The sequence below is a fragment of the Lipophrys pholis genome, assembly GCF_963383615.2.
Source record: "Lipophrys pholis genome assembly, chromosome: 4".
Lineage (NCBI taxonomy): Eukaryota > Metazoa > Chordata > Actinopteri > Blenniiformes > Blenniidae > Lipophrys > Lipophrys pholis.
Window position 1 is genome coordinate 29,495,460 of NC_137637.1, and position 14,698 is coordinate 29,510,157.

At 39.7% G+C, this 14,698-nt stretch overlaps 1 protein-coding gene across 2 annotated transcripts in view; it reads right to left on the reverse strand.

The window, feature by feature from the left end:
* Positions 1–14,698, reverse strand: part of ece1 (endothelin converting enzyme 1) — a 30,517-nt gene that overhangs the window by 12,550 nt on the left and 3,269 nt on the right. The window contains exons 2-9 of one of the 2 annotated variants that reach the window (XM_080461625.1): positions 10,099–10,185; positions 6,948–7,086; positions 3,940–4,152; positions 3,690–3,814; positions 3,432–3,578; positions 1,899–1,964; positions 606–794; positions 343–485 (exon numbers count right to left, since the gene is read on the reverse strand). In XM_080461625.1, the coding sequence (XP_080317751.1) occupies positions 343–485; positions 606–794; positions 1,899–1,964; positions 3,432–3,578; positions 3,690–3,814; positions 3,940–4,152; positions 6,948–7,086; positions 10,099–10,185 (1,109 nt within the window). Of the gene's footprint in view, positions 1–342; positions 486–605; positions 795–1,898; positions 1,965–3,431; positions 3,579–3,689; positions 3,815–3,939; positions 4,153–6,947; positions 7,087–10,098; positions 10,763–14,698 lie in introns of those variants that run through there. The other variant, XM_080461624.1, reaches the window with a different exon arrangement.

Below are 14,698 nucleotides of genomic sequence, written 5' to 3' on the forward strand. Positions count from 1 at the left end.
AACACTGACAATCATCAATGTCTTAAGTTTTTAACTTCTCATTTTGACCCCGTTTTGAAATATATTATGATGTACTGGTTAAAAGCATTTTGAATTGCCTTGTTGCTAAAATATTTTTTCAACTGGAGTTGCTTTGCCTTCAGGTGCTTAATAGCAGAAAGAGCCACTGCATATATAAGGTGTAAAAAGTCCAACCTTGCTGCTTTATTTGATTTATTTCCTTCTAAACACAATTATAAATGAGAGGGTAAACATTTACACTATGCAAGTGTGTACTAGTAGCACCCCACTTGTCTTTGACACATAAGTGGACAAAATATCAGTCATTATTTAGTATCTCACCTTTTATTGGTTTTGGTTATGAGGTCAGAAACTTTTTGGAGGTATTCTTTGGCATAAACAACCACTGGCTCGGAATCATTGAGCGGCACAGGGGCAAACACTTCTCTGAGGAATGGCATCCATTCCACCGCGGGCGCTAAAGTCTGCAGTAGAGGAGATGAAACACACACATACTGTAAACACATATAAGAATAGCTCCAGTCTCACACGTTTCAGAGTGGTTGGGTTTTAGGTGATACCGTTTTAAACCAGGAGGCACTCACTGACAGGTCTTTGGCTTCCATCTTGTGGTAAATGAGCTCCTCGTCTCTTCTCTCCTCCTGAGGGACCGTGATGTTTGCCAAGGTGGTTTCAAAGTCCACAATCTCCCCCATCATTCTCCGAGAGTTTTCCTCTGAGCCACCGAGAAGGACCCCTAATTCCACCAGGAAGTTGAGGTATGCTGTCAGATACTGCGAAGATCGGGCGGTGAAGCGATGCAGAGGGAGACGAGAAGTTTGAGTAAAAATGATTCAGCACAGTAACCTAAAATACATGCGACAACCAAAGTCGTTTAAAGCCACGGTAAATGTGACGTGCATCAACCCAAGTGTTAAAATTCAAACACAGAAATTCCCTCTGGGAACGAAGTAAAGTTCAGAAGAACACCTCTCAACACAACAGCATTTGTAAATCTATATGAGAAAGAGTATTCCTAAATACCCTGATGGGTTCAGATAGCATGGTATGATCTTTGCATCCCACGTCTGCTAATTCTTTTTTTTTTTTATCGCACAAAGAGATCAAACCAGCCTTCCTCTCATAGTGATCAATGTGACTTTACTGGCACACAAGACAAAACACATCAAATGAATGTATCTTAAATTCTAGGTAAAGCTGAGTTGTCGTTTATCAGAGTGAGAGTGAAACAGACACTCACAATGAAGTTCTCTTTAAGCCAAGTTATACGTTTGGACCTCATCTATTTTCACATCAAAATATATTGCTGACAACAGCTGATCAGGAGGACATTAAATATTTGTTGATTCCACTGGTAGAGGTTTTTACTTTATATACTAAATAATAAGTCTGTATATATAGCCCATTCATCAATATATATCACCCATTAGAATTATGGCCTCGCATTATTATTCATTTTCGGATTTATGCTTATCGGCATCATATTCACAACATTAATTCTTAGGAAAAAAATGGGGTTATACTTTTTATATGTAATATCTACTACTTTTTAAATGGATGAGTTCCTCTGAAAGATTTGGTCCCATTCCAACCTGTAGGAAATAATTATTCTGCTTTGCACCTCTACTCCTTCACACGCCAATCTTATCATAGTTGAAGTAGTAGAGATCCTAGTTTACTAGTGACAAAAGCAGCAGTGTTGCCAGATATGTCGAGATCATCATTTGTGTGTTCTCTTAAACGAACCGTGACAACATTGCTTGTCATTGTTTCTGCAGATATTAAAGGGGCTGAACTCTTTCTGAACGTCCCGCAGCATGAACACACTTAAAAAGTGAAAAGTCACTGTAAAGACGTGAAACTTTTCCCAACACTACCTTTTCATTTGCTGTTTTGTTGAGGTAGTAATCCTGTGACGGGAGTCCCAGGCTGGACTGATCCACCTAAGGTAAAAAGAAACATCGCATGACTTTTCTCGTCACCCAAGATTATATAAACACACAAATAGCCCTGTGTTTTCACTTCTGCACTGCCAACGTGCATGTGAAATGCCAGGTCTGATTAGTTTTCCTGATCTGTTTTTAAAAAGAAAAAGGGGGGGGACCTGATGAAAAATAGCATCATATATACAATTCGTTGCAGACACATGACGCACTATAAAGAAAGTGAATTGTCTCTGTGTCTGTTTGACTTCAACACCACTGTAATGTCAAGTGGACTGTTCCAAGAATATCGAGATAAAAATGCATCCGTGAGGGCAGACTGTGAAAACAAGCCTCTGGTGCAAACATGTTTCTCTTAATGTAAATGTATATTAAGACACACATTATGACAAACATGTAGATTTACATTAAGACAAACAGGTTTTTAATGTAAATCTTCAGGGTTGTCTTAATGCTGATTTACATTAAGACAAACATACTTTAATGTAAATCTACATAATAGGAGTGCCCTTTGAAATAAATTACTTTCAATAAATGCATTTGATATTCACATAAAAACAGCAGGCTAAAGCAGATTTTATACAAATTAAACTTGTTTTATAGAGCAACTTTTGTGCAAATTTCTGTGTCTGTTATAGCTAAAACGTTTTCCTGAGCTCTGAATGCCAAGTTTGCAATCAGACAACGTCACACACTGTTATTATTGTTATTTTTATTGAATTTTGAAGGGGGTTTTTTTCCACCATGTGACTGACTGCATACAAGTACGGTAGGTCATATTGTGGCCTGTACTTATGAAGTGACAGTGTTTCCTGAATAAAATACAATTTTATGTTTTCATTAATACTCAGAAAGCGTAACAAAAACAAGCTTTCCTGAAAGCAGCTATATTGTTTCCCCACATGTGGTCAACTGGAATACAAAAACTATTATACTCGATGGTTAAATGAACTCTTAGGACTACTAGAGCGCAGCATTAGAAAGGGTCGTAGTTTTTACGAGCCAAAAGAGCTGACGCAAGAGGGGCTTTTCTGGACGCGTCAATACTGTCTAATGACTTGCAACTGGAATGCCACAAGCCATTTTTTTTTTCCAAGGAAGTGACAACTTTAACACAGTATCAGAGGGCCAAAGTGTAGAGACAAGGGAAAGCTCAAACAGGGATATGGTGACGTTAGGAGGATCCGGTTTGGTGGGTTTTTTTTTGTTTGTTTGTTTGGACTGGAGATTACTGGTAGTTAAACTATTTGTCTAATGCTTTGGTCGAGGGAGATGATAGATCATGACCCTCTGTAATGTTGGCTCAGTGTTTTCCTCTCCTTTTGTTCATTTTAATCAGTGTCTTTAGTCAGTAATTAGCGTATTTTGGTCAAATGCTATTTTTTCACCGTAAAGTCTTATTTTCTGCAACGTGGCAACAACAACGTAGAGTAATGAACACGACAGAGCGATTTCCGACCGTCTCACCTGAATGACATTACTATTGGAGTTTTTGGAGTCAGTGCTGACGAACACAGTGAAGAACGGCGAGGTGCGTAAGCCGGCCGACACCATACGCAGAACCTCCTGGAAGTTGTTTTTGTCCCACGGTTCGTTCAGAGCCCACCCACCAATCTGAGAAAGACAAAAGGGAGCAAAGCCCTCATGACGATGGTTCATGACGAATCAAGTTTTTCCGAACGAAAATATAGTTTGATATTTTACACCTTTAGGAAACAAGCATACCTGACTGATTAGCTCCTGAAGAGGCTTAGCTCCCAATTCCTCAATCTTGGCCTCGTTCATGCAGGCTTCATAATATCGCTGGGCCTTTTCCTCGGCTTTACTCAAACCTTTTACTGTTGTGTTTTCTGCCAAAATAAACCAAGTTGTTAATACAAGGCCAACTTTATTCCAGAGACTAAGAAAAAAACAACAAAAAAACCCACTGAAAAAACCTTTTGCCTATTTATGCTGTTCAGGACATTATTCGTACCTAATAACTGCTTCATTATCAGCATGTTGTGCTCCCACAGGTTACTGAAAGGACCCCAGCGAGACTTTCCCTCCGGGAGCGGGTTGTTCTTCACCCAGCCCCCGCATGCAAAGTTGTAGAAGTCATGGCAGGGGTCTACAGATCGGTCGAGGGCTCCCATGACCGCACTGGCTACTGTGATGCATTGGTCTGTCAGGCAATATCCTGGGTGAGCTGCAAGTAAGAAAGTTTGAAAATTAAATAAATATATAAAGGAAAAAGAAGTTTACAGCGATCTTGTATTCAGCAGCGATTCAGTGGGAAAGACTACAGCGGATAATCTCAAAATATTTCATGGTAGGACAAATATGCAGGAGGGGTTTCAGACCATCTGGAAACTGTTATTTTATAAGAGGTATAACAGCCAAAATACACAACCTGAAGAGATTAACTCTCCTTGTAAAAAAATCTTTTGTAAATGATTAGCTGAAACATGACGACTGATAACCCGTGCCTTAAGAGGAGTCAGTGTCTCACATTAATGACCACCAACAGATTAAACAATGAAAAGAATAACAATAAAGATAAATTGCACGGATGACTTCATCCGAGGTGTATTGTACGAGAGTCATTTCGCTTCATTAGCAGTACTTAAGTGGGTGGCGCATTCAGTCTCACGGTCACTTGCTTATGTCACCACCTAAATGTGACTTATTATTTTGCCAATGAAAGGATATTCTCCAAGTTTTGTTCTCAGAATAAAGTAAAGAGGAAGCATCTGAGTAGGATTTTCAGAGGTGCTCTTGCAACGTTTTTAAAGTCTAAACAAAAAGCACTTTAACGTGAAACACTTTTGGAATTCAGTGTTTGGATAAACACGAGTGCGAGTCCTCTCAGGCAGGGGCGACTCACCTTTCCGATACGTGAATTACTGTAAAACTTTGCTTCATCTGTCCAAATAAGGAAAGGGGCAGAAATGGAGACACAGCGATGAGCATTGTTAAGGTTAGTACCCCGAGGATGTTTCATCCTTGTTCCTTTTATTATTTCAAAGTGTGATGTGACATGCTGTGCTGAATGGCAGGATGTGGTGTCAACTTTCCCATGGTAAATCTAAGGAAACCAACACTGATGAGACACTGCCAGGATGCGATGGTAAATCCACAAAGTCTTTTTCCATAATGATTGAGCTCAGGGGACCGATTTAAGGTTGTTTTGAAGACAGCCTTGCTTCGGTAACGTCTTCTGTATTAAATTGCATTGCTCTGGGTTCGTGCATTCAGGTCAAAACTTCAAGAGATTAGTGGACATTCAGAGTAGAGGGGCTATACCTCGCAGCATCTGGCTTTCGCTGTGTCTAAATCAGAGACTTTATTATTTCCTCCTTATGTAGACAATGAACTTTGATGAAGGAGCCAGAAATATTTTTAAAGACCGGAAAACAATCATTATGAGTTAATTTTCAAGGACAGGTCCAACACTAACGTTTGCCTGTGTTTCTCATCATAGACACAAGTAGTGAATGTTTAAGCAATAATTTGATCTGTCGGGGAATGCTATTTGCTTTGCAAAAAAAAAAAAAATTAAAGAATCTGTCCAGTAAAAGTGTAGCTAAACAATGCAAGCAAGGACAAAGCGTGCACATAACTGCCCCGTAAAGTATCTCGGCCGAGTTTTGGCACTTTTGCTTTTGCAGATTGAACAAAATATATAGTGTGGTAATGTGGAGGTGTATGAATAAAACTAGCATTCCATTCTCAGAGGAACAAGAGGCAATTTTTGAAAGCTCACAAAATCCAGACAAAAGGGCGTGTTTCATAAAAACACACCTTTTTTTTTTCTCTCCAAAAATAAAGAAATGAAAAGCACATTGCATTAAACACCCATTTTGGAACACTGGTAAGAGGACGCGTGGTTATGCTTATCCTTGCAACATTGCATCACTTTACAGACGTTTCATACAGTTTTATATACATCGTATATACTGTATTGTAATATCTATCTACTTCATGCTATATGCCACATGCTGCCGACGCACATACATTCCTAGTTGTGTAAACCTCATCACACGTTCTTTCCATGTATGGGTATTGTTATTGTCACACAGAGAAGAACTCTTGTCTTCGCGCACATATATTCTTTTCATATGTGGCAATCGTCATATGAAGAAGACAGAAGACATGCCCAAGCGAGTTTCCCAGCCATGCGTTCCTTATGGTGGAGATAATGAACCATTGTAAGACTCACATAGTTTATAATGGAGGACAACCTTCCCTGGGGTATAAATCTGCAGATGCCACACCTTTTGAGGTTCTCCCGACTTCATGGAGGCAGGACTTCTCAGCTGAGACCTATTTGACTGTCTTATGTTTTAATAAATATCTAGTGTGATCCTTACTCCTGGATTCAGTTATCTTTTGTCTGCCGCGGATCTGAACGGGTTGTGGGACCTTCACAGAAAAAATACCAACATTATATACAAACATACAGGAATTGAATAGAAACCCTGAATAAAAGCCATAAGCATTTTTCCTTTGTTAATTCAGACCAATACAGTACATTTGTTCAACTCGCAACAATTGGCCTGAACCAGTTTTTTCCTGTTCCCCCTAGTTTCGTTAGCATTGTGGCTTCTGATTCAAAGCCGTAAAACTGTTGATGCCTTTCAGTTTTGATTTGTTTAGAAGTTCATGGGTTTTTCCCCCCATCTCATCTTATGATGTCCACAGTGTGTTCTGTGCCAGTGCCGACTGGAGATGATGACATTTTACAGGTATTAGTCATCAAAAAAAAACAACATTCAGTTAACACTCGGTATGTGTATTTATTTTGAAGTCATTTATATGAAATGGTTGATGAATTACTCGTATTTTGGTTAGACCACATACAATAAAGATTATAATTGAAAAACCAAGCTGGGCGTTTATCGAGAGTCTGTTGATCAGTCTCTTTCTCTTTCTCACAGTGACTGCGGATGTTTGTTTTCAGCGAGGCTGCCATATTGAGTTTTAATAGAGTTGTGAACTCACCCTGTTTGTAGAAGACTCCTGATGTGATGAGAGATATGAACAGGCCCAAAGACAGGGCGCACACCAAGAACAGCAGCTGCCTTTCTCTCTGTGTCCTCTCAGCCCAACATGTGGGACCACGACCGTGCAGAAGAGTCACCTACACACACACATATGCACACACATCTTTATTATTTTTCTACAGACTTACTCAAAGCCCAACTGTAACTAATATTTGCACAACCCTAACCCTCACCTTGGAGCAAGTCTATACCTACAAATGTAATGATTGTCTCGATTGGTACCTCAACTAACACCCACAAGAGTCTCTGTGGATCCGTGGACAGTATGTCTAATAATTTATCAGAAAAAAACCTCCCATATGCAGCTATAAGTTTTTTTGTTTTTTTTTACTCATTTCAGATACATAGCATCGTCCTACAATCATTTCCTGGAGATTTATAGTAACAACTTGCATATCCTGAACTCACAATTTGACATTTACCAAAGCATAACTTTCATTTTGTGTCAAAACATGCCTTTACCTAACCATTTTAGTATTTTCTTCATGTGCACTTGATTTTTGTCTCCACAAGGAAGAGAACGGCACCAAATTGCAAGCATGTGAATATGCAGTGATAAATAAACACTCAGAGTGCTTCATTCAGCCAACAGAAATCTAATCAAAACATAACTGTTAAAAAGTGTAATAGAACTGTAGCTTCAAAACCCACGAATACAGTCAGTGTTACTTCAGTGAACTGACGATGGGGAAAATATCACATGTAGCTGGGCAGTTTCTCAGAAACCTGATGATAGCTGAGGTTTCAGAGCACAATGGCTGCTCTTATCACAACATTCTAAACTTTCTCCTTCACAAAATGTTAAGCATTGTTCTATTGTTTCTTTTTCTCTTGTACAGACTATTTTCCTTTTGCCCCAGATTGTGAAAAGACAAAATAGTCTTGGTGAAACAGATCTGCTGCTGTAGCGGTGCCCCTGGAGATGAAGGAAGCCAAATGAGGGCAACGAACGGCACAGAAATACAGAAGCAATGGTCTTTGAAATATCAGCCACCTGAAAAATGCCACAAAGCTCAAAAGCTGGTAAAAACTCATTGTTCCTAAAAAACATGGATGGATACATTATATTCTCCTGCCAGTACACACTGTCTGTGCACTTTTCCTGCTGGATGTTGCTTCAGTTATAGCTGATAAGGAAATTTATATCCAACAGGAACTACTCCAGGAGCCAATTAAAAAACATTCAATGGGCACACTTAGCAGTCTGGGTGGACTTTAAGTATCCACCCCTATTAAATTAATGCTGTTATTTGGGTCTCATATATACACTGTGGAAGGAACTTATGTCAGGAGTGTAGCAATAAAGATTCAATTTACTGCTATTAATCTGGATAAGAGTTCAACAGTCAAACTAAATGTGATCTAAGCAAAGGCCAAGGCCACAGTGGCCTCATAATCCAAGAAGCTCAGCACGTTGGATTTAAGTTTATTTCTGAGTGTTTGTAGGAGAATCTCACTGCCAAGGTCTGAACACCAGCCATCTGTGCTTTATCTCTGGAAGCTGCATAAACCACCCAGGAAACCACTGTTAAATTATCAGGGAGGAATCAAGACTTGAATCCAAGCACATTGGGTTTGAATGAATTAAAAACAACAAGCACAAAACAGAAAGGTAGTCTTGGGCTCCGATGACAGGAGAATGATCGAGTGACAATGGTATAACGTTTCTGTATTCATTACAGAAAACCCATGAGTGCAGACGGCAAGGTTTTGATAAGCAACTGGCATACACACTAGAAACTGGGAAAGATTTGAAAACAATGTGGTTCGCATGCCAGGCCACTAGTCATGGTGTGCTTTTTGTAATGCAACCATGAGCACCAAGAATGTGTAAATATTGAAGCACCTTTATTGTTGTTTAGGATCACTCAATACCTGGTACACGCTGCCTAAAATAACTGGTAGTAAATGCAGCCTTTGTTTCGGATGCGCTGTAAATTTGCGCTGCAAGTACTGCACGTTTCAGAAATGTTGCGCTCCCACTGTTTGCATGGAGAATGGAGACGTTTTGAAAACATTGCGCTCTGGAATCAGCTTCAGACTCATCACAGTTCGGTACATCTCTTGTGATCTGAATCTGGGTCAGCTGTGAATGTGAAATCTCTCAAATGCACACTTTGTAACCTGTTGCGAAATCCGGGTTAATGGTTAGCTTCGAGTGTGAAACTAGTCATTGAGACACTCTATGACAAGGCTTCAAGGAAGTAAAAATTTGAATAAGATTTAGGATTATGTGCCATCTCCATCATGACAAAGCAAATATTTTCACATTGCAGCTTCACGAAACAAATCTTTCAAGAAAAAGAAAATGTTGTCCCAGCGTTTAATGACAGCTGTTTGTGAGTGAGCCGTTTTTAAAACAGTATGTTAGATGTTTTCCTGAGCCTCATGGGAAATTTCTGAATAAGAACAGCTACTACTTAAACCCATTAAAGTCTTAGAGGAACATTCACTTTGAAATCAGAGACAGAACAATTAAACAGCTTAGATCCAAATCCTCTGTAATTTGAGCAGGACTCGATTTTGTATTAATATAACAACATAAAGGTAATGTGTACTTAAATTTACTAAAATACACACGAGTGTACAAAGTCAAAGATAAGACAGTATTCAAATAAATTAACTAATACATTAGACATGTATGAAGACTTGGTTTGGTTCATGTTTAGTGAAGAAATGTGCATTTTAAGCCATATAAATCAACCCTTCTGTTACAATGTAACTAAATATACAACAAGCCTGTTTTCCCGGACAGGAACAAGGATCTGTTTGACACACCTGAATTGAATCATGACTCTGTTTTAAAAAAACAGGCATCCATAAGCACAGATACAGACCAAACACTTAATTTTAAAGGTTGAAACTTGTGTTTACGTTATGGACAGGCATGTTAAAGTAGCTGTAGTGGTTTTCAAATGTGTCACTGAGTTCAGATGCTTGTCAAACATGCTCTACAACAACTCCAAACCGCACAAAATAGTTATTTGAAAAACCTTCAAAGCACGTAACATTTTCCCTCACTCAGTACTACATAATAACACAGTGTTGGCGTACACTTATTTTCAGTCCGGGGTATTAAGTGTGTTTACCTGCATAGGGGATGATGGGTAGATGTCGTCACTGGTGGAGTCCACCAGGTCCTCCTCATCCAGCGTTGCCCTCTTGTACGATGACATCTGAAAAGTCAAGTGAAGAAAAGAATCCCTCAGTGCTTCCATGTTTCTCTGAGCGCCAGTCTTGTCCCTCTGACATGTGCCGGACTGTGTTTGTTTGTGTGTGACTTCTACTCCTCAGCCGCCTCTGAGGCTTCAGACTCGGGTTGCCCTTTACAATCCATCAGAAGGAATCTGGTTGGTCTGGTTGGAGCTCTTTTACATATTGTTACAGAAGCGTGTCAGTCCTCTCCATTCAGGTCACCTCTCTGCTCTCCTCAGACACCCCTAACAGCCTCCATGTGAGAGCAGACTTTCAAAGCACCAACAAAAGTCTCCTCCCAAAAACTCTGCTAAGAATTCCTCATGGTTCTTTTTTCCCCACTTTTTCCTGGAGAGACTTTTTTTTTTCTTCCCTCTTTCCCTCGACTTCCTTTCCAAGTCAGTCTGCGCAAACACGGCACGAGAGAAGACGGAACTACTGAAAAACAGGAAGGAGCTCGGAGTTGAGCGATTTACATGACGGGACTCGAGTATGTGGAAGTGATTGTGCGACTCCGTGTGTGTGTGTGTGTGTGTGTGTGTGTGTGTGTGTGTGTGTGTGTGTGTGTGTGTGTGTGTGTGTGTGTGTGTGTGTGTGTGTGTGTGTGTGTGTGTGTGTGTGTGTGTGTGTGTCTAGTGTGTGATTGTGAGACAGCATTCCTCAATGTGGTTTCACTTGGGATCGGGGAGGGAGCCTCACACGGTTGTAGTTCACACCCAGTGTCCTTTCTATAGGACACAATACAGTCGGGGGAGGAGCAGGGACAAAACATACCCTCCTCCTGCAGCATGTTGCCGTCGCTTCCCGTGGTAACCGTTACCTGATAGCCGCCTCGTCTCCTGTTTACCCCTCACCCAAAAGGGCACATGCAGGCACCACGTCTTTAGCCATAATAAAAAAGTAAAACTAATTGAAAAACGATTCCAATTTAATTTACTGAGGTGGAATTATTATTTATTTAATATTAATTTATATATAAAGAAATTCTCAGGGTTTGTATAAAAAAATCCTAGAACTTGCTAGAAGACTGTCAGGTTTATAAAATGTTTAGGTTACACTTTCCGGGACCTAATTCAATTCTGTACATCTATAATCTACTTTTTGGATATCAACTTGCCTGATGGAGTAGAGAAAATACTCTGAAAACGCTGGCAATCACATTTTAAGTTTTAATTATAATCAGAAATATAAACACAATATTAATTCAAACATTCCAAATGATGTCATCACATATTGTCAACTTCATTCTGAAGAAATAGTATATATTTGTAAGAAATAAAGTAAAGTAAGCCCTGAGCACCGATTTAAATGAGGACATTTTCACAGTGCTTACATCATGTTGACATACCACCACCAGACTCTTTGTATTTGTCAAAAAATGCTAAATATCCACTCATGCAACCTCTTATCATTATCTACCAAGTGTTCATACATGTTTTGTTTTTTTATACCAAGGCCATTACAAAGATGTCAAGAAACAATTGAGTGTTTTGACGTTAATGAGAAACTTCCTAAGCTAAGTGGGCGTTTCCCTCACTTGGAGAAAATAGATCAAGAGATCATTTAATACCAGACCAGCTTTAGACGACAGCTATCCAAATACTCTTTGCAGTGTTCTCTAAAGCTGTTTAGGGTTTGTTTGTACCAGTGATCTTCACAAAAGTAACAAAAGTCCACAAAATATAAAATGCTTTTACTTGATGAGTCATAATCACCCATTCACAACTCAATGAGCCCGAGCTACAAAAACAAGGTGTTCGTCCACCAATGGGAACTACTTTGGTTTAGTGCCTTGCACATGGACGGCACAGGATTGAAGCAACAACTACAACAGGACATTAGAACGACCCGCTTCGCCACCGAAGCCACAGTAAAATGTTGAAATGCTATTTCCACATCTTTGCAGAGGCTGCAACGACTTGCTGGTGTTGTCAATAAAATTCAACAATTGTCACATTTTGCTGAACCTGTGAGAACTGTAGCCCCAGTTTCCTGTTCTGAGCCACGGCACCTAATGTGATCTTCTGCTGCTGGAGCCCACCGATGTTCCATGTGTGGTGTGATTAAATTTGGTCTCATGCATACTTTTCCTCTGACCTCTTGCATGAACAAGGCATTCAATCCCAGAGACCTGCAGCTGACTGGATGATTTGTCTTTTTTGGAACATTGTCTGTAAATCTGAGAGATGGTTGTAAATCAGCATTATCTTAAATACTCAGACTAACCACAACACCTGTACCACCTTCAAAGTCACCTAAATCATCTTTCTTATTCATTCTCATGTTTGGTTTGAACTCCAACAGATTGTCTGGACCGTGCCTACACTCAGCTGCTGCCCAGAAATTGACCAATGAGCTTTACCTAATAAAGTGGCCAGTAAGTGTACGTGTGCATTATTGGAGGTGTTGAGAGACGTCATGTTTAGGCAAGGCAAGGCACAGTTAATTATAGAGCACCATTCAGAATGATAAAATAAAATAAATACAGTAAAGCTTTACAAAGAGACAAGCAATTAAGAATTATGATTACAGTATAACCAAATCCAAAGTAATGGCAACTTTTTATTTTCCACTAAAACTAAATTACAAACATTTTGATGATAGCTAAAAGTGATTTCTCTGGACATTTGAAGATAAAACTGTTGGTTTAGTGTCAAATTAAAAAACAACAACAACAACAACTTCTCCCTCAATGCAGGATTTCCAGAGCTCGATATATTATTTTGTGTCATTTGTAGGTAATGTTAACTCCTCAGATAAGCTTCCACAGCAACACTTCAGGCCAATGTAGCTCGATCGTGTGCGGTTCCTGAAATATATTTTCACTGCTTTCTCGCTGAACCTAAGTGCCCATCTGTTGGGGGGTTAACTGGTGAGCGACTATGTTTTGGGGGGGAGCAAGTGGCCTGTAGGCCTGATTTCATATTTTTGTTGCCTTGGTCTGTATTAGACAATCAAAGCAAATTCTGAACACAGACATCCATCCCTGCCTACAGCTTTTAATCAATCCTGATGTTGGTAATGCATGCAACACTGCAGAGAATCAATTTCTCCATGACAAAAGTAAAACTGAAGTTAGAATGCTGTTAAAAACTGTACTGAAACATAGTTATTTGTGTTGTAGTAGACTGTTAGAGAATGGAAAACTAAATAAAATGTCAATTCATTTTAAAATGTCAATTCATTGGCAGTCTGAGCACCAGATCACATTGCACCGATTAAGAACCTTCCTGCAGGTGGTGAGCCCACAGGAAGGTGGCGCCCGGCGTGCGACATGAAACCACTACCTTGAGATTGTGAGTCTCATGCTCTACCAACTGAGCTTGCCGGGGGCTTAAATAAAATGTAAAGCAGACAAATGTAAAAGCTTGCACAGTAAGTGTACTTTATTACATAATTTATTACACAACATGATGCCGTGTTCTAAAGTTTGTATAAATGATTTCTTCCATTACTTTCTATTTTGGATTGTCATGCTTTGCTACACATCAGTGTGTTCCTCTTATAAGAGAACGCACATGACAAGAAATCAGATTTTACGTATTGTATTGATTTTCTTCTCTCAGACTACATTGGCTCCGCTGTAAATAAAATTGATCGCAATGCCTGACCGCAGCTGCTTGGCAGCCTGACAGTGAATCAGCTGACTTCTGACCTATTCCAAACACAATAACATACAAAAAAAAAATAAAAAAATCGACATTTCGTCTGACCGCCATCATTTGAAGCGTCAAATCTGCAGCCAAACTCTGAAACAACTTTTGTTCTATCAGTACAATCTCTGTCTATATCCTTCTGGGCATTTATGTTCATGCCTGGGTTTGTGTGTTCACATGTTAATTCCTTCAACCAACGACTAAACATAAATATTTATGTGATCGGGACAGATTAGATGTTCTGGTAAACAGAGCCGGAGAGGCAGTCCGGTCCCAGATCCATGCTCCATTTTATTTCCCCTGCTTGTGTCACATGAATATGTCTGAGCAGGAAAAAAATAAATAAAAAATCCCCCCACAGTCATCCAGCGAATTCCAGGGAAACTAGAAGCACAAGTTGTGAAATGTGGTTTTCTATAATGTAAGATTTTGCCAATCAATTCCAGTAACACAGGGAAGTGTGAAGTGCTGATAACCTTATCGTAACTCTAAAACTACAACAATGACTGAATCATACACATGCTCAACTTCCTGCTGCACTACCATGTTTGTTTTCTTGTGTTTGTTAAACTCTTTTCAAGCCCAGCAGCTCTCCCCGCCAAGTCATACATTCGGCTTACAAAAGAGCTGGTGGACAACTGAAGTGATGAAAGTGGTCTGGGGAAGGTATATGCCGGGTTGTGGATAAAGAGGACACTGATAGTTTGGGGATACTTTTAGTTACACAAATGGTTTCGGATGACCTGAAACGGAAAGCAAAAGGTCCGACAGGGACACTGACGTTCGACTCGTTCCACTTTTCAAATGCACGCCTCGTTTAGCGCATCAATATCTAACC